This window comes from Poecilia formosa, unplaced genomic scaffold, assembly GCF_000485575.1.
Source record: "Poecilia formosa unplaced genomic scaffold, Poecilia_formosa-5.1.2 Scaffold238, whole genome shotgun sequence".
NCBI classification, from domain to species: domain Eukaryota; kingdom Metazoa; phylum Chordata; class Actinopteri; order Cyprinodontiformes; family Poeciliidae; genus Poecilia; species Poecilia formosa.
The window spans coordinates 903,423-926,771 of NW_006800177.1; the positions used below are offsets into that span (position 1 = coordinate 903,423).

Consider the following 23,349-nt stretch of genomic DNA (forward strand, 5'->3'; position numbering starts at 1 on the left):
CGCAAAGCCGAAAACACGTAGCTCTCAGGAGAATACTGAAACATCAGGATTAGGGGGTCTCCTGTGATGAATGTCTCACCTTTTTGAGGATGATATCAATATAACCGGCGATGAGCTGGGAGATCTGTTCCCCTTCGGTGGTCTGCACTGAGTAGTAGCTCTCCTGGTACTCCCCAAAGTCCTGCAGAAATGCATCCGCAGAGTGAAACATCCGATTTGTGCGTAATTGTAAAAGGAGTAGCCGAAAGCAGAGCGTGTACGGTATACAGGCTGAGGATTTTCTGGGAGGATTAAAGTGAATCCATGGAGACGGCTCGACTCAGATGAGCACCGCACATTGTGTTGGCTGATATGAAGCTGCAGCAGAGAGTCAGATTAACCCGAGAGCCGTTCTGGAGGTAAACCTTAATGCAGGAAAACTAACTGCTTCCATGAGGAAAGATTTGGCTGCAGCTTCCATTTATTTTTAGCACCTTTCCACAAAAAGAATAAAAATAAAAATATTCAAAAGGGTAAATAGAGAGAAGCTAAACAACCTCTAAATCAGTGACACCAATACAGACAGCCTAAATGGTTAAAAGCACTCCAGCAAATTAGCCTTCACACAACAGGCTGTGTTAATCGAGCTGCAACAGAGATCCAACACACCTACAAGACTAAAGCTGTGTGTTTAGTGGCTGGACCTCTGAGTGCTGACACAAAGGAGAGTTATTGGCAGCAAAGAGAAAAGAGTTTGTTCAGAGGACTGAAGGAGACGAATGAGAAGGTGAGCAATACACAGCATAAAAGTAAAAAAAAAAAAATCTCAAAGGCAGAAAAGTCAGAATCAGGGTTCATAAGGTTTTTTTTATTTTTTTTTTTATTTTTATTTACAATATTAAGTTAGAAGTTAAACATATTTCCATCAGTTTTCTTTATAATCCTCTGGGCTTTTGAGCACAAAATCTTTACTTTGATGAATAAGATTCACAAATCGCAAAACAAGACAGTATCCGATTCAGCAGGTACCATTTTAATTTTGGGTTTTGGTAACTGCACGCTATTTAGTTCATCATACTACAATCTAAAGTACTAAAGCCAGACTGGATTTTCAATAAATACTCCTCTAAGCCAATTTGTGATCTTTGAAACCTTATTTTGTAAACAAAATATCCCAAAGATTTGTATGAAGGTCTACAATATGAACTACCTTCAAAATTCCATATTTTGTGTGTGTGTGTGTGTGTGTGTGTGTGGGGGTGTGTGTGCGTGTGTGTGCGTGTGTGTGTGTGTGTGTGTGAATTTATCTGCAAATAATGAGATGGATCAAACTTTATTTTTGATGTGGAAATCAATTATTGAAAGAGGTCAGCTAAATATAAAACAAGGTCAAATAATTTCAGATCTACCTCCAGATTGCCCGATATGTCGCAGTGTAGAAACTCAAACCTTTTCCAGACTCCATTCTTTTTTCCAGTTCTTATCCAGACTTGGAAAATAACAGAGATAATTTAACTACTTTTCCAGACTTATAAAAAGTATTTATGCGATAAATGTGTACCATAGTGTGTGCAGCTTTTCTCTTTCTGCCTCTGGACAGAAGGTGGGCGTGTGCCGGTCTTACCAGCGTAAAGCTCTTGGGCGACGCGGCCCACCTCTTCACCGTAGTGAGAGGCCATTCCTGAACCACATCTTTGGTCTTCTCGTCCACTCTCATCACCGACTCCTTGGTGATGCCCAGGAGCCGAGGCACCAGCTTGTTCTTGCTCTTCATCTTTTCCTGTAATAAAAAAGAGAGACTTTAATTCAGCCAAACACATCAATAGAGAACATTTAAGCCTCAAGCATTACAAAGAGATGACTCTTGGCAAATTAGAACAGAGTGAAGTTGATGTATGAGGATGTATTAATTTCTGTTCAATTTTATCAATAAAGTAAGTAAAAGATCCAAAATGCAGTTGCTAAAATTTATAACATGACATAAAAGCAGTAACATCTGTTTCAACCCAGGAATTTTATGGCACACAATCATGGAAACGACTTCATTCTTGACAACAATGAATGTACATCGTTTGAGTGAATTTAAAGAGTCATGAATACAAAGAGTCAATTTAAACCATTACAAGTTCGAAAGACCTTTATGAGGTTTAGTTGACAGATTACAGACAGAAAACGGGACAGAAATTCAAGCAAAAAAACAAAAATCAACTTAGACTGATTTAGTTTTCATATTTATTTCCTGGTGGCACAACTTTACATCAGTCTAAGCAGCAAAGAAATATTAGAAACCGCCTCAATTAGTAAAAATAAATAAATACATTTTTTTTAAAAAGTGTGTCCTTATCTTTAGATCAGCTTATTGAAATCTCTTCCTGAATTCTCTTAGCTTTCAATATCATATTGCAAACACCCTCTCGAAAACACCCTCTTTTGTGTTTTCAGTGTAGAAAAGAGCAAAGGCCTCTTGTGGAAGCGAAGCCAGTGGGAGCGGACCGAGGGAATGTGATGGGCTGTGACGTGAGGGCCAAGAGGTGAGGTGTGCAGAAGTCCTGCAGGGACCGTAAACTCTCCGCGGGCCTCTGAGAGTCAAAGGTTAAGAAGCCGCCAGGCTGAAGTTTTCCAGGGCTGTTTCAGAGACGTTTCTGCTCCACCGGATTAAACTCAAGATCCAGAGACTCAAAGACAAAAGGAAATACCGAGCTGAACTGTTCAAGGGGAATTCATGTGGAGGACCAAGACGTTTAAGGACACTTTTAGATTTCCGTGGCATTTTTAGGAGGAATACAAATGCAGAGCAGAAACTGTGACATGTGCTCTACTGTTGGAAGTGATTTCATTCTTCATACCTACTCGTTGTAATTCATTTCTAGAGATCAAACTATCTGACGATGAGATAAAAACAACTTCTTTGTGTGAAATATTGATTTGTGTAAGAGTAATACAGTCAAAAAGATTTAAAAAATAGATTTCAGCTAATAGAAAGATTTGAAGTGATGTAATGCAGAATATCGTCTTTATGCATAGTAGTAGAAATCTGCTGGATTCACTTGGATTCTGATGCCAGTCTAATGAACATATTCCTGCACATTGTGCCCTGCTACCTGTCAGTCATTCCAACCGCTCTGTATTCACTCTGAAACCTCCTCTGCTGCACAGACAGCAGTAGTTTCCTTCCAGCACCACCACGAACTGCCTGCAACCGACTTCTTCTCTTACTCTGTGCTTCAATTTCATAGTATTTCGTGCAGCTCGTCAGAATCTTTTAGCATAAAACACTGAATTTTGTGCAAAACTGCAGACTCACCTTGACGAGGAAGAAGGAGACGCCGTAGGTCCGCAAAGACCGTGCCAGTTTGACATACTTCACTTTTGCTTCGATCTCTGTCATTTCGCCGCAGTTTTTGTGTTCCTGCAGGTTTAATTTTGTTTAGAGGAATTTATTGCTTATACGACATTGTTGAGATAAAAGGAAAACTGAAAACGAGGATGAAATTCACACACCTGAAATATTTTCTTCTCAGCTCCTCGTTGCTTTATGTACTCTTTGGGCAAGAACTCTTTCAGACTTTGAAAGAAAGTAAAAACATTAGAGGATGTAATTAATGCAGCAAAGATGAGTTATACAGTTTCTCCACAATCTTTAAAAAAATTCTAAGCATTTTATTTTTATCTTGAATCCTCATGTAAATCACAAAATGAAGTCAAATACTCACTCTAAGAATCCAGGCTTGTGTTTGTGCTCTATGTGAGGTCCGAACTGGATCTGGGCCTGGATGCCTCCAAACTCACAGGCTTTGTCAAAAGATACTGGGTGGGAACCATTCAGGATGTCATCTCGTGCCTGCAACAGCCATAAATAATATTTTTTTTGTTAATTTTATTTAGTGCTCTGCTGTCCCAAAATTACTTGCATACATATTTTTGTGACTTTATAACATAAAAGCATATATGTATTTATTTATTTTCCAGGAATAATCATTTTGATCAAAAAAATAAAAATTAAAGAATTGGTGGACCTTTTTTAACAAAAAAAAAAAAAGAAAAGAGAAAAAAGAAATCACTCTTTTGCCAGTCTCTTACAGCAAAGGACATTAAATACATCCTAAACACTTCACCTGTACGTAAAGCAGGTTGAGTTGGACCGGGTCTCTGGAGTCAACGTTCTGGTCCGAGTAGAAGAACTTGCGTCTGAGCAGGAGAGTCTCGCTCTCGTCCACGCCCTGCTCTCTAAACGTCCTGCTGTGGTCCAGCCAGTTCACTAAAAACACAACATTAAATGAAGTGAACCGATTTAATTTGCTTGAGCTGTTGTCATTGCACTAGATTTAAATAATGTGTTGTCCTTTGTTACCTCACACTGTGAAGCAAAAATGTACAGAAAACGTCATGGGAAACAAATCGCTGCCATGCTTCTCACAACATTAAAGTCAGTTTACAAAACTCTAATTGGAGTGGAAATCACAGGTTCATTTCACCACATATATGAGATCAGTGAATGTTTATGAGAAGAAGTGACAGCTTGTGTGCAAGGTTGAACACATCCTTATGGGAAAACTTTTCAAATTCAAATGGTAGTAGGAACTTTAGATGTAGAGCTCCCATATTCCAGCTAAGGGTGGTGGACGCAGAAAGTCGTCATCTTTCTAACACCTACACTGCAGCCATGACTCCTCTCTCTTAGCGGTTTTACAGCCAGCCGTTTCTTAAGATGTGACCAAAACAACTCAGTTATTTCTTACTTGAATGACGACACAAATATGAAACCGAGTAGAAGGCAGTCCCAGTGACTCAAGTACAATTTAGACGACACTCCTAGCCTGTGTTCAGAACCGAAGAAACTGTTTGGATGAAAGGTGAAACGTCTTCAAGAGACAAGAAGTCCAGCTTCATTCTTTATAAGCAGCTGACATTTTCTCATATGTGTGCATTGTGCAAGAGATCCACTTCATTTAGGTTGGGAAACTTTCCAGGTCAGTTAAAATGCTCTCCTTACTTTTTCTTAAACTTACAGTCATCATCCGTGTGCAGTTTGGCTTTCAGCTTCTCCATCTTCCTCTCGTCTCGCAGCAGCGTCCTGTCCTTCTTCAGCGTACCCGTCCCGTCCTCCTTCTTTTCCTCCACCGTCTCCTGGATCAGAGAGTACTCCTCATAGTTTGTGATGCCTGAGATCAAGAGTAAAAAATATTTATTTTAGATAAAGGTCCAGTGGTTTTGTTTCACAGACCTAAATAAAAATCTTAAGATGCAATGAGCGTCATTTGCAAAAGTACTGTCACGCTACAAAAGAGCAAAAACAGGTTCAATACTCGCTAACCAAAGCGAAGTTGCACATAACTAAGAAAAGGTAACAAAAATGAAATTATTTTAATTTTTCTTTTAAATTTCACATTTGATAACTGCAGCATTTTCACCTGAAAACTACATAAGCATGAGAGTGGGGGCAAGCCACAGATATAAATATATATATTTTATTTTATGGATGTGCAAAAAAAAACTGCACCAACAAAAGCAATAAAAACAGTTTGGACTACTTTTTACTCCAAGCAAAATCAATGCTGTTCGACTGCAATATCTAATTTTACAGTACATTCTGCTGGAAAAAAAAAAAAAAAAAAGGAGAAAGAATGCAGATCGGATGATTACGATGTACCTATTCTGCTGCAAATAGTCACAAGCAGCTCGCCCACTGTTTTTGAGTCATCCACCATGATTGTTTTAACGGCTCCGTCCAACATTTTGATTTTCTGGGGCCTCTGCTTCTTCTTGTATTCAAGAATATCCTGCTCAAACACAAGAGGGAAAACATAGATGGAAATAATAATAATAATAATAATAATAATAATCAAAACCAGAAGAGGTGAATCTGTAGGTTTCACTTCAGAAGGAGAGAAACGGAGAGACAAAGCGAATGTTTCCGCTGAGGAAATGATCATTTGCAACCAGGTCGCATGCAGGGAAGGAAGAACAGAAGCCTGAAAACCTTATTTAACGGCTGTCTATCACGGCCTGCCGTTCCCCTTCCAGTCACAACAATGGGCTGAGATTTGGTTCACAATAAACGGTCACAGTCATGCCTCCTACCTGGGCTGCCTTTGGTGAATTTGAAGAGGGGAACCAATTTAAGAGTGGCACAGCTACAGCCAGGCATTAACTGACAGACTGCTGATGAGTTCGTCCACGTTATTCACACATCCGTGTCTGGTGTGTGACTCACACAAAGGTAGCAAGATAACTGTGTGTGCCTAGTGTGTGTCGTTGTGGTCTCATAATTTTCATTTAAGAGTTCCCTTAAGCTTTGCTCTATGTTCAAAGCAAACATTCATGCCGTGATTGCAGCTTCGCCCCATGTGGGTGCGGGTTAAACAGACTGATGTGTTTACCCCGTTACGGAGCATGTAATAGTCCAGTGTCCTTCCAGACTCCAACCAGATCCCTTTCCGGGGGTCTTCATCAGACAGGAAGAGGCCGTAATCTGAAGCTGAAGCAGTGAGGATAAACATCAGAGGTTTAGACGATGTTTATCAAAAAAGAAAGAACATCAGAAAACATCTTGAGCACAGAGAATAAAGGTCAACATCAGGCACAACATTTGCTCAGGTTTCGAGGAGATAATGGCATTTTCAAGGAATTTCTAAATTAAAAGTTTGTTGGAACAGAGATCCCGAGTCTAAAACATTTGCAAACATAAAGGAGTGAATGATGACTTGAGTGGAGCCATGTGGAACAAATAAGTCTGACATGACATGAAAAGATGGAAAGCTACGATTGATGAGGCTCCAACATGTGGTCCAGGATGTTGTGGAAAGAATTTCAGATTTTACAGCCAAACTCATAAAAGGAAAAACTGTTTATCTATTGTACAATGTACAAACGCAGAATTAGATTAAACTTAGTAAAAGGAAGAAATTTAAGAATATCTGTAAAAAAAATAAAAAATAAAAAAAAATCAGTGTTCCTAAAAATATCACAGAAGATTTTTTAGAAAAGTTTCCAAAAATATTCACCCCCCTTCCACATTTCTCACAAACTTCAATGTGGTGTTCGCATAACTGTGTAATAGAAAGAAAGTAACAGCTTATGAAAGTTTTTACTAAATAAAAAAAGAATATCTATATTTAAATTCAGTCTTCTTTACTTTCACACCCCTAAATAAAATCCAATGCAGCCAATTGCCTTTATAGGTCACTTTATTAATAATTAATCAACTAGAGTAGAAAGTCACACTTCAGGTTGAAAAATCCAATGACAAAAACTACAGTGCATGTGCTCCAGTACTCTGGAGCATTTAGTAGAAATGTATTGTTCTGTTGAAGGAAACCCATAAAAATTCACGTTTAAACTTTGGAACAAGCCATGTGGAGGACAGTGCAAACATGTGGGACCAGGTGTGCTGACTTAAAGCTGTAACTGCAGCTGATTTTTGGACACAATGCACCCTTTTATTTCTACAATCATGCACCAGTTTGTGTTTTGCTAACGTATAAAAAAAAAATTAATATAAACAGTCAAAACAGAAATCTGTTGTTGTAACGTGACAAAATGTGGAAGAGGATAGGAATACTTTTGCAAGACAATGCATAAATGTTGGCTTTTTTTTTTTTTTTTCCATTTTTTTGAACTCTCCAGAGTTTTCTCCAGAGTTTTGTCGTTTCTTAGCTGATGCTGCAGATTCCAGTGTCGTTGAGAGGCTCACCCTGTCCAGTCTGAGCCTCGGGGACCCTCTCTCTGATAATCCTGCAGGCATCATAAACAGCTGTGGAGGGCTCAAACTGCATCGTCTTCACGACGTTGCATTGTCGCACGCAGATTTTGAGCGACAACACCACCATCTTGACCGGCAGCGTTGGCAGGAACTGCGGCTACACCTGGGCATAAAGAAGACGAAGTGGAGCTTATTAGACAGGCAAACTTACCAACTGAACCAAACGAGACAGACTTTTCAGAGATGCGCCATTATCTTAAAGGTGCTTTCAAAGTTTACTCAACCAAAAAGCTGGGTTTCTTATTTTTCTACTAGAAAACGTTGCCTTACTTTATCTGCATAAATTTGGGCCATCTACTGAACAGAAGCTCTATCCCTCACTTCCACTGTCATAAACAATTAAAGTTTATGAAAGTGCTAATTTGTGCACAGAGGGCCCATTGTTATGCTTCATAAGATAAAAGAGCCGACAACAAATTTATCACTTTCGGGAGACGGCCCATCTGGTCCCCGATAGGGACAAAAGACACGACTCAATGATCGGAGTTGGTAAAGCAGCAAACTGTGCAAAGTAACTAGAAACCTGGAGATATTTCTCCTCAGTCTTTTCCTTAATCCGTTGCTTAAACAAAGTTTAAATTCAATCCAATTATTTAGTTAGTATATTTAGACTTGGAGCTGCTATGATGACAAACTAAATGGAGAAAGGGCAACAAAAGAGGATTGTGCCATCTCCAACAGAGGACATCCTGTGAGACACCAACGGGAACAGAGAGCCGCTGTGAGACAGGGAGGTCAGAGGTCGGGTCAGATCGCGGCTGACGTTCGTATGCGACCTCTCCTCCGGTCCGTTTGTTCGTGACCCTGACCCAGACGCTCAGAATCTGGTTCCTATGTGAGATCTGCTCACACACAGGATCGAAGGTGTTCGAGCGGCTGGCCATGTTCGCACGTATCTGCTGCTGCGGCCGACACCGGCAAACACAGCAAGGCATTACTTCAAACCCATTTGGCTCGTTGGCAGAGGATTGAACGATATACAAGAGTTTCAGAAAGTCATCATTCATAATTCGCCAACGGAAAAACATGGAAGCACTTCAGCATTTGAGGAGATGGAAAATAAATAAATTGTAGCAGGGCCAAAGTAAAGGTGTCGTGTCTGATTTGAGAGTTCACAAACCAACTGTTGCACATTGTTGAGCTTCAGGCGAAGAGCAGCTTCTCTGAACTGTAGCTGCCAACAGCGCCTTCAAGCTGCCAACAATAAAAATTCCCCACCATGACGTCTCTGACGTGCCCTGAACTCTGAAATAGATCTCGTTAGGATGAGCCGGACAAACAAGCCTTCATGGCGCTCTGTACGCTTTTTGCCATTTTTATCTTTTAGAGACAGAAATAAAATTGTGAAATTTCCCATTCGGACTTCAAGAAAACCCCAACTCTTCGGATTATTTATGTTTACAAGAGAGTTTTACCTATGGGTGCAGAAGATTTTGCCCGCCACCTTAATACAAGAACCGACCGCTTTTCTATCACATTATTCTAACACCTGTTATAACCATAACCCCTGTGATGATTTAATCTAACTAAACAAATCTCTTCGTAGAAAACACTAGAACACTGACCATGTAAAAACTGTCAGTGGGTAAGTGCAGTTCATTGGCATAAATATTTGTCCTTTATTATTACATATCCTTTCTCCACAAAGCTAAATTGATTTGGCTACTTACTAGCGGCTGAATTGTCTGCCTTCTCCTCTGTATTTTTTTTTCCTTCTGCAAACAAGCTATAATAGAGTTACATCTATAATTAATTTTCCTTTTCTTTCAGTGCAATAGCTGCAGCATAAGCACACAGGAGGCAAACAGCTGGAGAACATACAGACACAAAGCAACGACAGAAGAATGAAGAGGAGGGTGATAAAGCAGTTAACGGCTTATTGATGCCCCTCAATAGGCACAGACATAAAAACCGTTCATTTACCTGTTAGGTACGTTTCTTTTATTTTTTTTTCTTCTTTGAGAATTTAGTCAATGGAAACCCTTTACTGCAAATATCATCTGATCATCCATGTGTGCAAATAAGAAAAGAATAAAACAGACCAACCTGTGTACTGTACGTTTAAGAAATGCCCCACTTTGTTCTACCTATGACTTTCAGTGATGTAAATCAGCTAAATTATTAATAAGTAATTATAATGAGGAGATGAATAGATTAACACATTGTGTAGACAATCCAACTCAACAGAAACTCTACATAAGAGTTAGGTAAATCCAACAACCATAAGAGGTGAAAAGGGTCGTTACAATTTTAGCTGACAGTAAGCAGCATTACAGCTATAATATGTCAAAATTACTTTACATTTGGTCTTAAAATGTTAAGTTTGACTGACTTCCCTTTGCTGATGCATGAAGGAAGGATGACAGACTGATGAGAAGGACAACAGGTTTCCAGATTAACTAAATCTTTGAAGCTTTGGCTTCTTCATTTACATTCAACCCAGTGATAAAAGTGCAGTACAGCGAGCCATAGGAAGTTAGAAAAGTAGCAGCTTGTCTCATAAGCCATTTTCCAACTACTTTTTTGTGTTCTTATTTTATACTGATTATGATCTTAGTTTTAAGCATCTAATCAATCTTAACCTATGCATTTTAGAACGTGTATGTCAACTTTATGCATTTAATGAATAAGGTTTTTTGTTTCACCTGTGGTTTCCCTATCAAAGCAGATCAAGCAATCCGTTTCAATCACTGGCAGAATCACTGATCCATCAGTAATAGTGACGGTGATCATTGCAGTAGTTTATGTTATTGATGTTCCTTTGGAATTAACGATTAGCCATTATTATAAACGTTCCCCGAGTGATGTGATGACTTCTGCTTGTCTTTACGGGATTACATGGCAGAAATAAAACCACATGCTTTAGCATCCAGCTACAGAAATGTACACTGAAAATAAAAGACGTTATTTGTTGTGAAAAATATTACATCTGAATTTGCCTACTGCCCCCTGGAAATGTTGTCTCTATGTGCTTAAATATGCATTTCATGTTGATTTAAATCTAAATCGATTCTAAAAACAATCCGGAGTCCAGCAAGCGAAATAAACACTTGTAATATCTGCAGACCAGTTTTCTACATTTCTGGTATCAACTGAAATAAGCATAGTATTTACACATTATTGGCAGGATTTTTAGAGTAATTTCAGAAGTAGGTAAATCTAGAAACCATTTTATATTAAAAAAGGAGGGGGAGAGTCAAAACAATAAATGTAATTGGTTCAAATATAATCCTCTTAAGCTTTAGGCTCAGTATGGAAATTGGCTATGTTACACACCATGGTTTATTTATTCTTCCCTTAAACCAATCTGAAGCTCTAGATGTGATTCCTTGGCAAATAACACTTTACTTCACCGCATACAAATATGTTTACAACAATGTCTGGTTTGTCTCACAGTCAAACATGACCGATGAGACATTAAGCTTTCATCCGTTTTTTTTTTCCGCCTTTCTTGATATTTTCTACTCCTAAATCCGAGGGTTGATTGAGCAAAAGAAGCTCCAATAAAGCCATTACAAAAACAATTGAAAGCAAATCTCTCCCTTGCGCATCAAGACAAAGCAAAGTCTCCATCAAAAGCAGATTACCACTAAAGCATCTTATCATTGATTTTTCCTTCCTTGTGATAAGACATTTTCTAAGATCAAATGTTGTTCCAAATCCCCCCAAAAAACTAAGCCAGCTAAAGCCAACTCATTAGGCAGCTAACATATTTACAAATTCCTTCTGTGACCATCCCTGGAGGAGGCAGCGCTATAAAACTTTGAGATTAATCTCTAAAAGATGTAAAGGAAATAAAAAAAAAAGGCTTTATGATGTAATTGACTAAATTGTTGGCAATTTGTGGCCCTAAAGAAAAAGTCGAGGGCATCAAAGAAAGTTTTTTCATGCGGAGAGTACAATACAAATGTTGCTGCCCGTTACCAGCAGTCAGTGGTTCGAAAGGTGGCGTTCAGGGTGGAGAAGGTACCAGCTCGCTGCAGACCCGAAACGGATACATTTCCAAACTCACATCCAGGAACCTTCTCTTTATAAACACAGCACCGACCTCCCCCCGCCAGCAGCTGCACACAATTTGCAGTTTACAACATCAGGCCTCCATTTTGCTGAACAAACTTAAAAACCTCAACAACAGTGATAAGTTTGTGTAAACCTCCACCTTAAACCTAAGCTGGAAGTAATGACATTTTTCTCAACACACACACACACACACACACACACAAACAACCATGAGACACATCAATTTTAAACCACTTATGCATGCACACTGTAATGCAAAAGCACAAGGTTTCCTTCCCTCTACCAGATTTAAATTGAACTCCACCAGCTATGCCGCATCTTCTTTCATCTGCATCAGACCAACATAGCAAACGGAAACGCACTCCACTGACATTTTTTTCCTTCTGCTCTGGAGCTGGGATTCCCAGAGTACTTAAAACTGCCTTTTGTATGCATTTATGTCTGAACTGATGAAAACACCATCACCTGTGAATAAAATCACTCTCTTACAATGAGATCAACAAGTTGAGTCAGCAGCCTGACTCAAATACAAAGGTATACAGAGTAACAAAATGTCTAAAGAGGCGCAGTTAGGCCAATGAAAGAGCTTGGCAGCTCTGTGCTTGTGTCAAAGACTTGAAATATGCCTTTAGATGTCAGGTTTTTACCTAAATTTGAATCACATCACATTTAATAAAGGAATCAAGAGCATTTCACTATGTCACTCAACACCTTGGCTGAGATAAACTCACTTATTTTCAAGATGATTTGTTGAAACAAAATTCCAGGACAACAGAGATATGAAATATGTATACCTCTAGTATAAATACGTCTAGCTTACCCATTCATTCTATGTGCTGCTGCATATCCTCTTGCTCTTTATGGACAAACACATGCAAGCTTGGAGGACTAGGGGAACTTTATTTTTTAGGTGAAAATGCATAGAAATGCTGGAAGGGATGCTGGAAATCAAGATATAAGTGATTAAAATATTGTTAAATGTTGGCGTGATTATTTTAATTACAATTAACTGAAACAGTTCTCTTGTTTTTACCATCAAAAGGTTTTCCTGGGATATCAGTCATTAAGATCTTTATCGAGGGTTGGCAAAGTCAATCCAACTGTAATAAATTTTAGAAATCAAAGTTCAAATGCATCTAAAATAAAAATTGCATCTAAGCAGTCATGTGCAATTATATTTAACACAGTGATACTGTGAAGATGTCTGAGCTTCAAAACATTGTGCAGCACTATGTGACCGTTACTGACCAAGCAACATAAACCAATTTAAGACGATGCTAATTAAAGTGGAAATGGTTATTTCAAATGTAGATAAGCTCGAGGTTCACATGAGTATTAAATGGGCATCTATACAACTTTATGTTGAAGACAAAGAATTGAAATCTTTGTGCCAAGTAGCATATAGCTCAAACTCCAGACCTCTAGGACGTCTGCCCTGTAACTTGTAGATGTATCTCTGCTTCAGTACACCAGGTTCCAATATTAGCTCATTAGAAGAGCTCTGTAGAGCTTGATTGGAGGCAGTTTTGCAACTTATTTTAAGTGTCTTAAACAAGGGACACATCTAAAACTTACAAGATTTTGGCCATCGAGGATTGCAGTTTGAGACCACTGGGGTCTAGTAATGCCTCAAAACTTTATGTGTTACAGTTCCCTAGGTTTGTCAAACTTAATATCAGTTAACTTTGTTTTTATTAGTTGGGAGTAAAAGCTGAAACTAAAGGTGTTCCTCTTAACATTTTGTTCCAGTTACTGATAAAACAAGTGAAGAACATTTGTATCGATTTGATCTTCCGCCAGGCTCTGAAGGTGCGATTTAGCCTTGTATCATATGTACCCAACACAAAACGTGAGGAGATACTTCTGCCCGATACATTGTGGTAGAGAAGAAAGGTAATACTGCATAAGTATACAATTCAACAGTTGCCCAGAGCTCACACAAAAACTTGAAAGTTATTGTAGAGGAGTCACGTATTTTTATAAGGTTAGCAATACTTCAAAAATACATTTACATACAGAACAGAAATCCATCCATAATAGTCTCAATTTGAATTAAATCTGACCTGAAATAAGAAATAATCTAACTGAGCTCACATATGTATAGACCTTAAACACTATTACACACTGCTTTTTGTACTGAGAGTCTTTGGTTATTGAATAAGCAGCTCAGTCTAATTTAAGAAACTTTGGTCTATTTTCAGGAACACCATCCTAATTTTGGTAAGGTTTTCCATAACCTCACAGCATCTTCATCACAGGATCTACCAGAGTCGCCCGTATGAGGAAGAGTTTGTGGAGAATGTCGGACAAAGATATATCCCCTAAAATGGTAAATCTATATGTAAAAAGCATGATTTTATGAGATCAATCATAAAAGTATCGATCCAAACAAAATGAACATCCAATGGCTGCATCTGATATCATTACTTCATAGCTAAAAGAAATCAAACTGAAACAATTCTTCACTTATATTACCTTAAGGTTGGACCATGCTTTCTATATCTTTCTGCTTCTTGCAGGTATTTCAAACATAGTCAACTCTACACATTTGCTTTGCAACAGTTGGAAAGAAAGAATTACAATAAATGAGCTGCTGGGCCACTTGATGGCAGAGTAATTAGGGCGGAAATCACATGGCCTTAAATTGCATCAAGCACCGGGTCTTCAGTTCGATTTGCTGCCAGAGAGACATTTACTGCATGTCACGTCTCTGCAATCTTTCCCATATTTCCTGTTTGCAGTGACTGCTCCCATCTGATCAATGGCAATAAATATGCCAGAAAAAAGATGAGCTTATAAAATATGATGCACTTGAGCAGATTACATTACCTGGGAGTATATAATCTACAGCTACTGTAGCCAAACACACAAGAAGAAGTATATATGCACTAAAACTTAATGGAGAGAGTTCAACTTGAAAATATAGGATTCAAGATCCAATTATGTGTTTTTTAAGGGGCAGTATTGTGTGTTTTCCAGGTACATAGTGCCATTTTATAGCACAACCAAGTGATATACAGCATTTACAACTGAAGTTATATCAAATATGACTTAAAAAAAATTGACTTTGTGATTTAATGGCCTGAAATCGGCCTCTGTCTCTTTAACAATGATCTTTGTGAATAATGTTTTTACAGCATTTCATTGAAAAGTAGCTGGTATAATGAGCTCAGCTGGTGTGCAGTTCTTTGTTAACCGTTACTGGCTAGGCTGAAGGAGCCGAGTCGTGTGCTCTGTGAGGCAGAAGGAGGAGCTGCGTCTCAAAGGCGGTGCTTGGTTCACCCAGCCATTCTGCACAGCTGAACGATTTCCACAGGAGGTTAAAGGATTTCTGACGCATAAAAGAAAGAGTCAGAGCAACACTCCAGGTATGTTTTTGACGAGGGGACAACATAACATGATGTAAAGCTAAAAAAAAGTCAGTTTTACATAATACTGCCCCTTCAATGCACATAATGTGTAAATATACACCTTTCTGAAATCGTTTATGATGATGTTAATCAATGTTTTTCTGTTGACCCATCGTTTTTCACTAGAAGCAAGTAATCACTTCTAGTTTGAAGCAATCACTCACCTGGTTGCCATCTGTCCCTAAAGTAATTCCACCTCAGCATTGCCATCTTGCTCTATTGTGTAAGAGATTTTGACTGCAAGAGGAAAGATAGTTTCTCTGCATCTTTGGCTCTGCAACAAGCTCCGACTGCCATTTGTGCTCATGTTTTGAACACCAGTTCCAAGTATTCATCCTTTTTTTTTTTTTAAGTCTCTGAATGAAAATTGCTGAAGGCGTCCCCTTCCGAGCTTAGAGGCCCCAATCTGGGAAAGCTTTTATTCTCACTTACTTCTAAACGAGCATTTCTATAATTCCAAGAGTGGAATAAGAGCCTAGCTTGAGGGTTTTGTACTTGGATGGGGTCGTTTTTGGCATACGACATCAAAACTCAAGATGAGGGCTTTTTGAACTAGTGGTGGAGGCAAAAAAATAAAATAAAATAAAATATGAGGTCCAATCAGGGAGCTTAGTAATACTTCTACAACCTGAGATTATTCAGGTGTACACTTCAACTGAAACCATGAGCTGCAACATTCAAAACCTTACTAATGTAATTATCTTCAACAACGACCACTGTGTAATTATAGATGCATTTTTTTCTATGTATATTTATGTCAAGTCAAGACATTTCAGTGGGTTTTTTTCAAGCCCACAAGAGAGTCAGGCTTTCAGGAAGTAACAGGAAGACTGAACTGAGTACAGCACAGTTGTGATGTTGTTGCTTCATCTTTTTTTTTGCCATCTGTCATGGACATTTCTGAAAATCTTAAAGCGGGGATCTAAATTCTCTACTTAACACAGAAACTGATGTGTATGACTTCTAACCATGACAGATGAATAATCTGTAATCATGTTTTGTTAGATTTAAAAAAAAAAAAAAAAGTTAAACCGTATCCTACAGTGCTTGCTCTCTGATTACCATGGTGTGTACTGTTGCCTCATTTACAAATATAAATATTTAAAGCTCACTCACCGCAAGAAACCTAGAAAGCTTTTCTTGGATCTCTTCATATTGTAGTTATTGTAGTACAATCAGAGAGCTTTAAATAAAACCTGAGCTCTGATTTGACCAGAAAATTAGGATCAGTATCATTGTCAATCTTTCTTGAGAGAAAAATAAACTTTTTGGACCAACAACTTGCTGTTGGTCCAACAACAACAGGTTGGACCAACAACTTGTTGTTGATCCAACAAGTTGGACCAACAACAAATCACGATAACAGCAAATCTTTTAAAGTAAAACACATTCCCTCCTAATTTTAGAAATCACACAAAGAGAATTCATAATTTATGGTTTGGCTCTGTGTTGCAACATTTACAACCTTCAGATGTGTCACAACTGGGGTTTTTGAATCCATAACTGAGACCTGCAGCCCTCAGGACAAACTGAGGGTCAGTTCAGGACAGTCTGTTCACTTTGTCCCCGGGTTCATCACCATAGTAACATACTGTATACCGGAAACCTTGTCCTCCAGGACAAGTTAGTTTGTTACTTGTTAAAAGTAACATTCTGTTTCTTCTATCCAAACACTTTAACATTACAGACATGTACGTTTGCAACCTGTTGGACTGAGTTGTTTTTATCTTTGGAGATTATTTAGTGCAAACAATATTTGCTGAACCTGTACACACAACACCAATTTTGGAGGGCAGTTCACAGATGAAAAAAAAACCGAGTCAGAAGAAAGCAGGGTACATTTAGTCATGGTGTAGACATAAGCAATTCAGTTTCATTTAAGGAAAACGCTGAGCCAAAGAGGCAGACAAAGGGTACAGGAGATAAAAGGAAAATGAGACTGAGCATTGGAACATGCAGCTTTTGTTTAGCAGATCAATGAAGCAGTGCGGAGCCCAGTGGGAATGCCCAGGCCCTATTACAGTAACATGGCCTTTAATCCAATAATAAAACGCCACACAATTCAAAAAAAGATAAACCACAGAGCATGGTGGTAGCCTCGAAACAAAAATGACCAGACACAGTTATTAATCCTTCCGATTACTGATGCCAACCAGAAACCTTTGAAGTCAAAAGTTTACCAATTCGTTCTTAAAATCAGGAGTACTTAGTCTTACTTGGTAATACGTGATATCACGTAACCACAATTTAGTCATGTCATATGGCAATGGTATTCCTTCTGTTAGATTTCTGCTGGTGTTAAAAAGAAACTAGTGCTGTGATGGCATTTTCAAAATACATTTTCAGAGGCTGGGATTCATGATTAAAGACTCAACAAAGAAAATGTCAAATAAGAAATCACTGCCTATAAAATCTCAGGAGCAAAGGGAAAAAATTATGTGAAGTTCATTATAATGGATAGATAATTCCTGGAGCCTGGTGTGTTTTATGGCATTTATTTTAAGTGCATTGCTGCCGAATAATGAGCTTGTAAAATTGACCAGGTTGTTAAGGTTCAAAGCCTTTATCACATCTGTGTTTAACAGATTTTTATGAGAATCTGTGATGATTTAAAACGCTAAAGATTATTCTGAAGCAACATCAGTTCATATCTTACAGAAGTTTACTTTTAAACAGTCATTGATATGTATTTATACAACTTTTTTTTCCCCCAAATTACTTTTCTTAAGCTTTTAGCACCATGTACTGTAATTAATGATACATCGTTTTCTGAAAGGGAACCCTGACTCATTTAGTCTGATGTTTAATAGAACAGCCTGAGATATACAAACTCAAACTTCATTAACCCTGGCCAGTAATTCCAATATTAAAAGAGAAAAAAGATTTTATCTTTCATACTCATTAATATATTCAAATGAACAACTCCCAATGTTCTTTGTTCTTTAAATACGCCAGTCACAAGCATGTGTGTTGATGCACTTCAAAGAGGTTTAGAGGCGTATGCAGACACGGAGGTGGTTTTGAAGTTCTTCCGTTTCCGTTGGAATCAGAAATGCTTCCTTCTTCAAGGAACCTGCAGGACTTTTTATTTTTTTATTTTTTGTTATAACAAAAATCAATAGAAATATTATCTGGAAATCAATATCAGCCAGGAAAAATATATCAGGCGTGTCTCTAATTATACAGCTTCAATGAACATATTGAACACATTGGACGAAGACATACGTCGCTCTGCTGTAAGGGATTTAGGAGTTCAATATTTTTTCTGGACAAATTCTTGTCATCAATACTGCATTGAGAGTATAGCTCAATAAAAGCACCAATTGTGCAGCTGACAAGTTGTTGGCCTCCTCTGTTGCTCCAAATGCCTACTGGCTTTTCATAAGGCCAAATATATATTTAATGTGCGTTTTCTCAAGTCGTCCTACAGCCTCACACGTAGTCATAATGCTAAAGGGTCAAAGGTAATATTCCATGATGAATCACAACCGTTAACATGTAGAGCCAGAACAAGCAAAACATCTCTCTTAATAACCTGGGCTGTTGATAACTATGATTGCATCTGTTGATTTATCTTTCATCGTACTCATGCAGTGCAAACAAGGCATTCAATACTCTGGCTGCTCGCTGGGAAAATATGAAATGAATCTAAAGCACACAGTCTTAGTCACACAAGACCAATCCGGCACGGTTCAGAGTGAGGTCACCACTATTCGGCACACTAAGTATGGCGGCGGTGGAGGAGGAGACTGTGGGGAATACAGGGACGATGAGGAACAGAGGAAGGTGCGACACCGAACTCCTGCTTAGGAGCCTCAATCTGGACACAGGCTGAAGTAGGGACAATTTTTAATCTAATCACTATCGTATTCCTGTTCAATAACTTGACCACTAAATAAGGTTCCCTCCTCACCCTGGGTTTTCACTGCACCACTACGTTTAAATGATCATTACACGTCAGTCAGGTGGGATGAATTTATAGCTTTGCAGGCAAAGACCTGACATGGGACAATGAAAGAAAGACATTTTGCATAATTATTAGCATGGCCAGAGGAGTCAGGTAACAGGCTGAGTAGCAGGAAAGTCTTTGGTCTACATGTGCATCTTTTGCATATGCACAATTTGTATGCTATGCATTTATACTTGTTTGAATGGGAAAGACAGCAGCAGGCAGGTGATGCACCTCTGTCAACAGCAACTTCAATGCAAGTGTCTGGTTTCATGCACGGAGCCCAAACAGTCCCACTAGTCCACTGAAAAGACTGTTGACAGTTCCAGATAATATACCATCATACATTAACATGGGGATATATTAACCCCTGCTTTTCTTTTCTTTCTTTTTTTAAGTTTCAATATGAAGAAAACTAGAGCCAGAACTGCTGGAGAAGATTAATCACAAGTGGATGATTAAATGTCTTGACTCCATTAAATATAACAACTATGTAAAAGCCCACAATTCTTGTTAACCTTGCAACACAGCAGCCACTTAGTCCCACATTATTGCCCCCTTGAAGGCTGTAGTTTTCTGCAAAACATAGAATCAGTCTGTACCTTCTTTTTAGCGACTAAATGATGTCTTCAGCCACGGATCGCCATGGTAACACACTCTGGTTGTAACCTGACTAATATCTGATGTTTTTCACAAGGACAGCCAAACGGGAAAACAATAGCGATCAAAAGGTGTCTGCCGCTGCATTTATTTATGGATTAAAATGTCAAATTGCACAAGATTTGCAGGAGTCATCTGTGGAATGATCTTAGCTGCATTCAGCCCACAAACCCAGTTTATAGATCAATCCCTGCACTTGAGACAGAGTGACGGCCCATGTCTTACTAATCATTCTGATATATCTGACAGTTTTGCACATGCACAGATGCTGATGACTCAACTAGACAATTAAAGGAATCAATGACAAGTAAAATATCAGAAACAACTCATAAGGTGATATGGTAGCAGCCTAGAAAACAGAACTGCAACAAAGTTGAATTTTTATTAGGGAATTTTCCCAACACATAAAATTAACATCACCTCAGTTCAATCTCCCTGCTCTACACTGGTTATTAAGTGCTGCCTCTGGCAAAGAGACTGTCAAAACATGATGTTATCTGTGCAGCTACATCACCACAGGACGTGTGCGCACACACACACGCACACGCGCACACACACACACACACACACACACACACACGCACGCACACTGCTTGGGGACAAACACTTTCCAAGTGCAAACCTTCAACCAGCTCCAAGAGCTTAGTCATCCACACAAATATCACTTCCTGGAATAAGCAGCCAAACTTCTACACACAACCAATCAGAAAAGAGGGTGTAAGTCGAGGAACCTTTCTTAAAATACTTGAATGAAATAATAGTCCAGTACAAAAATAAACTGCACAAACCAACCAAATGATTTCTGTGGTTTTGCTGTTCCATGAATGAATGTAGAAACTATCAAATGTAAGCGAATTCACACAGAGTTTGATTCTGAATTGATGCTGAAAGTTTGTCCATTACACTACAGTATAGCTGTCCTGTGTTTCAATAGTATGCGAAAATGTGTGGCTCCATGTAAGTACAGGGTTTCTTCAAATTTCTCTTTTCATTTGTGTAAATCTTTTGCCTTTGCTGGTTTTATTATTCTGAATCAGCATGGTCTCTGATATGGCAGATAAGTGAAGGGTAATTTTATTGTTTCCTTATATGGAAAAACTTTGATCTGTTAATTTAGGACTGGATTGTCCTTAGACTCATATTTTGCAAAAAGTAATCGCCTTATTTAGCAAATTTCCAAAGGAATCTCAATTTGTTTCTAAAGGAAGCATAGAAATCTGGATTCCCTAAAAAGCTGTAAAATTGCTTTTTTGATATGTTTTTGTCAATAGCTCAAGTAAGAGCAGTTGGACAAACTGTGTTTGTCCAAACAACAACAACTGTGTTGTGGCAAACAACAACAAATACAAGCAATGGACTAAGATAAAGTCTTTCAATTTTTCATATTATTCAAGCATAGAAATCAACAATTTCCATACTTTTCAAGACTACATAGAAACCCTGGAAATAATGCTTCAAAATCACCTTTATATGCATTTGATAATGTAGTAAGATTTGATTTCCAAATAAGGTTGATCACCACTGATGTTTGGGCAACTGTTGCAGCTTACAGATACAACATACACCCTACAGTACAGCTAGAAAGTTTACATCAGTTCTGCACAAACACGTAAAGATGGATCATTTCCTCACCTCGGCATTCCAAATGTTTGAAGTGCAGAAAAGCTGGATACATTTTCTCCTTATTTTAGCAAATTAGCATTCAGACTGTTTATGTACCACTGAACCTTCTGCCCAATATACAGCCAGTTCATAAAGTGCAAAAAAAAAGCAATGTCAAATGCTGTTGAAGAAAATGCAAAATTAAACCCACATAAAATTTAGAAATACTAACATACATGAGACAAAATATGGTCTTATTACTGCAATTTGCACCATAAGAAAAAAATGGTTTCACTCAGGTGTCCCTCAGATTATTCAAACATTTTATAGACATCCAGATACATACTCGCAGATGTATAAAGGGATAAGTGTGTCATCTAAAAAGCTTTCATGTATTCAGCTGTAGTTTTACCTGAAGCTTCAGTGAACTTTCTGAACTCTTTATTGCAGGGCCATGTAACACCCATCCATCACAGAGATGTAAGAAACATTAGACATGACACAGACCACCCAGACATTGAGATCTAACACAAACATATCTCTAAGAGTGTGTCAGCGATCATTTGTTGGAAAGACCCAGCAGAGAAGAAGAGATCTCTGTTCACTTGTATTCTGAATAACTTGTTATTCCACAAAGCTTCATTCCATCTCAAAATGAATTGGGTTTGGATAAATTGAAGAATTCTCATCAAACACTGGCATAGAGGAAGAGAGAAAGACAGTTAATGGACCAAGAAAATATTTTGTAATGTTCATTTATCCCCCCCCCCATTTCAGCTTATGATCCCATTTAGTCGAACAGAGCTTTTCACTTTATGCATTTTTATGCATTTTTGTAGCAGGGCAACACCTCAAAAGCCAGAAAGTTATAACAATCTTCCCACTGAAAATGCAATCCTGACTTGGGTGAAAGAGATTTCTTTCGTTAATGTCCTACATAGTTTGATAGTTATGCCTCATCATATTAGAAAACATCTCCCTTTGGAGATTTTCTGAGCACATTTCACTGAGAGGAGACCCTGACATGACCCAGCACTCGATGGAGGCGCTTCATATCCCATCTCTCCTGGGAACGCCTTGGAATGACCGGGATGACCTGGATGATGTTGGTAGGACGAGGGACCACCAGGGTTCCCACATGGATATGTTGTCCTTGAGACTCAAACTCATATCAGCTGAAGACAACAGGTGGATGGATTGATAGCTATGTCTTAAAGGTATGGTTAACTTAATTGCATTTGTCTCTTTTAATGTGTTAAATCTTTGAGGTAAGTGAAATTTCTTCCTAAAAACTAATCATCCAACATTTTGTCTCTTTTTAGTTCTACAGATTGTAAGAATGGTCATGTTGCCATGCTTGCAATAAAGCACTTCTGATTTCAAAATAAAAAGCAAAATTTCTTCCAACAATTGCCTTTGTTTATTTATTTATTTTTTTTTCAAAACTGTCTCACATAAGACAAACACTGCAGCAGTTAAATATGAAAGACAGTTTTTTTTGTGTGTGTCATTCATAGATGACAAATCTTTTTTGTTCTAGAAGAAATATGTGGTGACTTGCACAGATGGATAAAACAAATGAAATCATTACAACACTTTAATCTGAACAGTGTTTATGTTAAAAGAAACATTTCTCTAAGCAACAAAACAATGTCAAGTTATAGGGACTGGGTTGTGATTTCACAGAGGTAATTTGGTTTGGAGAGTAGATCTATGAACTAGTTTGAATAAAGGTTAATATGTAAATACATTTTTAAAAAAATAATGAAAGGCTGGAGAGATCTACACCTGAAGATGTAAAGTATTCTGACAAAGCACAATAAAAATATCAAACTATAAGAGTTTCTCTGTATAATAAGTTTGAACAAAAACATCTTGGTAAAACTACATCATGGTGTTTCGGGGGTTTTTTAAATTAGACCATAATGAATAACATGATTTAAAGGCATACACCCCTACTGCTTGCT

General features: G+C 38.2%; 1 protein-coding gene across 3 annotated transcripts in view; it reads right to left on the minus strand.

Moving 5' to 3' along the window:
- Window positions 1–23,349, minus strand: part of tln2a (talin 2a) — an 82,138-nt gene that overhangs the window by 32,859 nt on the left and 25,930 nt on the right. For all 3 annotated transcript variants that reach the window (XM_016680264.1, XM_016680265.1, XM_007569257.2), the window contains 10 exons: window positions 7,673–7,844; window positions 6,360–6,457; window positions 5,630–5,759; window positions 4,989–5,141; window positions 4,095–4,237; window positions 3,693–3,820; window positions 3,481–3,544; window positions 3,284–3,388; window positions 1,604–1,759; window positions 80–181 (listed from right to left, as the gene is read on the minus strand). In XM_016680264.1, coding sequence (XP_016535750.1) covers window positions 80–181; window positions 1,604–1,759; window positions 3,284–3,388; window positions 3,481–3,544; window positions 3,693–3,820; window positions 4,095–4,237; window positions 4,989–5,141; window positions 5,630–5,759; window positions 6,360–6,457; window positions 7,673–7,808 — 1,215 coding nt within the window. In that variant the 5' untranslated portion in view covers window positions 7,809–7,844. The remainder of the gene's footprint in view (window positions 1–79; window positions 182–1,603; window positions 1,760–3,283; window positions 3,389–3,480; window positions 3,545–3,692; window positions 3,821–4,094; window positions 4,238–4,988; window positions 5,142–5,629; window positions 5,760–6,359; window positions 6,458–7,672; window positions 7,845–23,349) is intronic.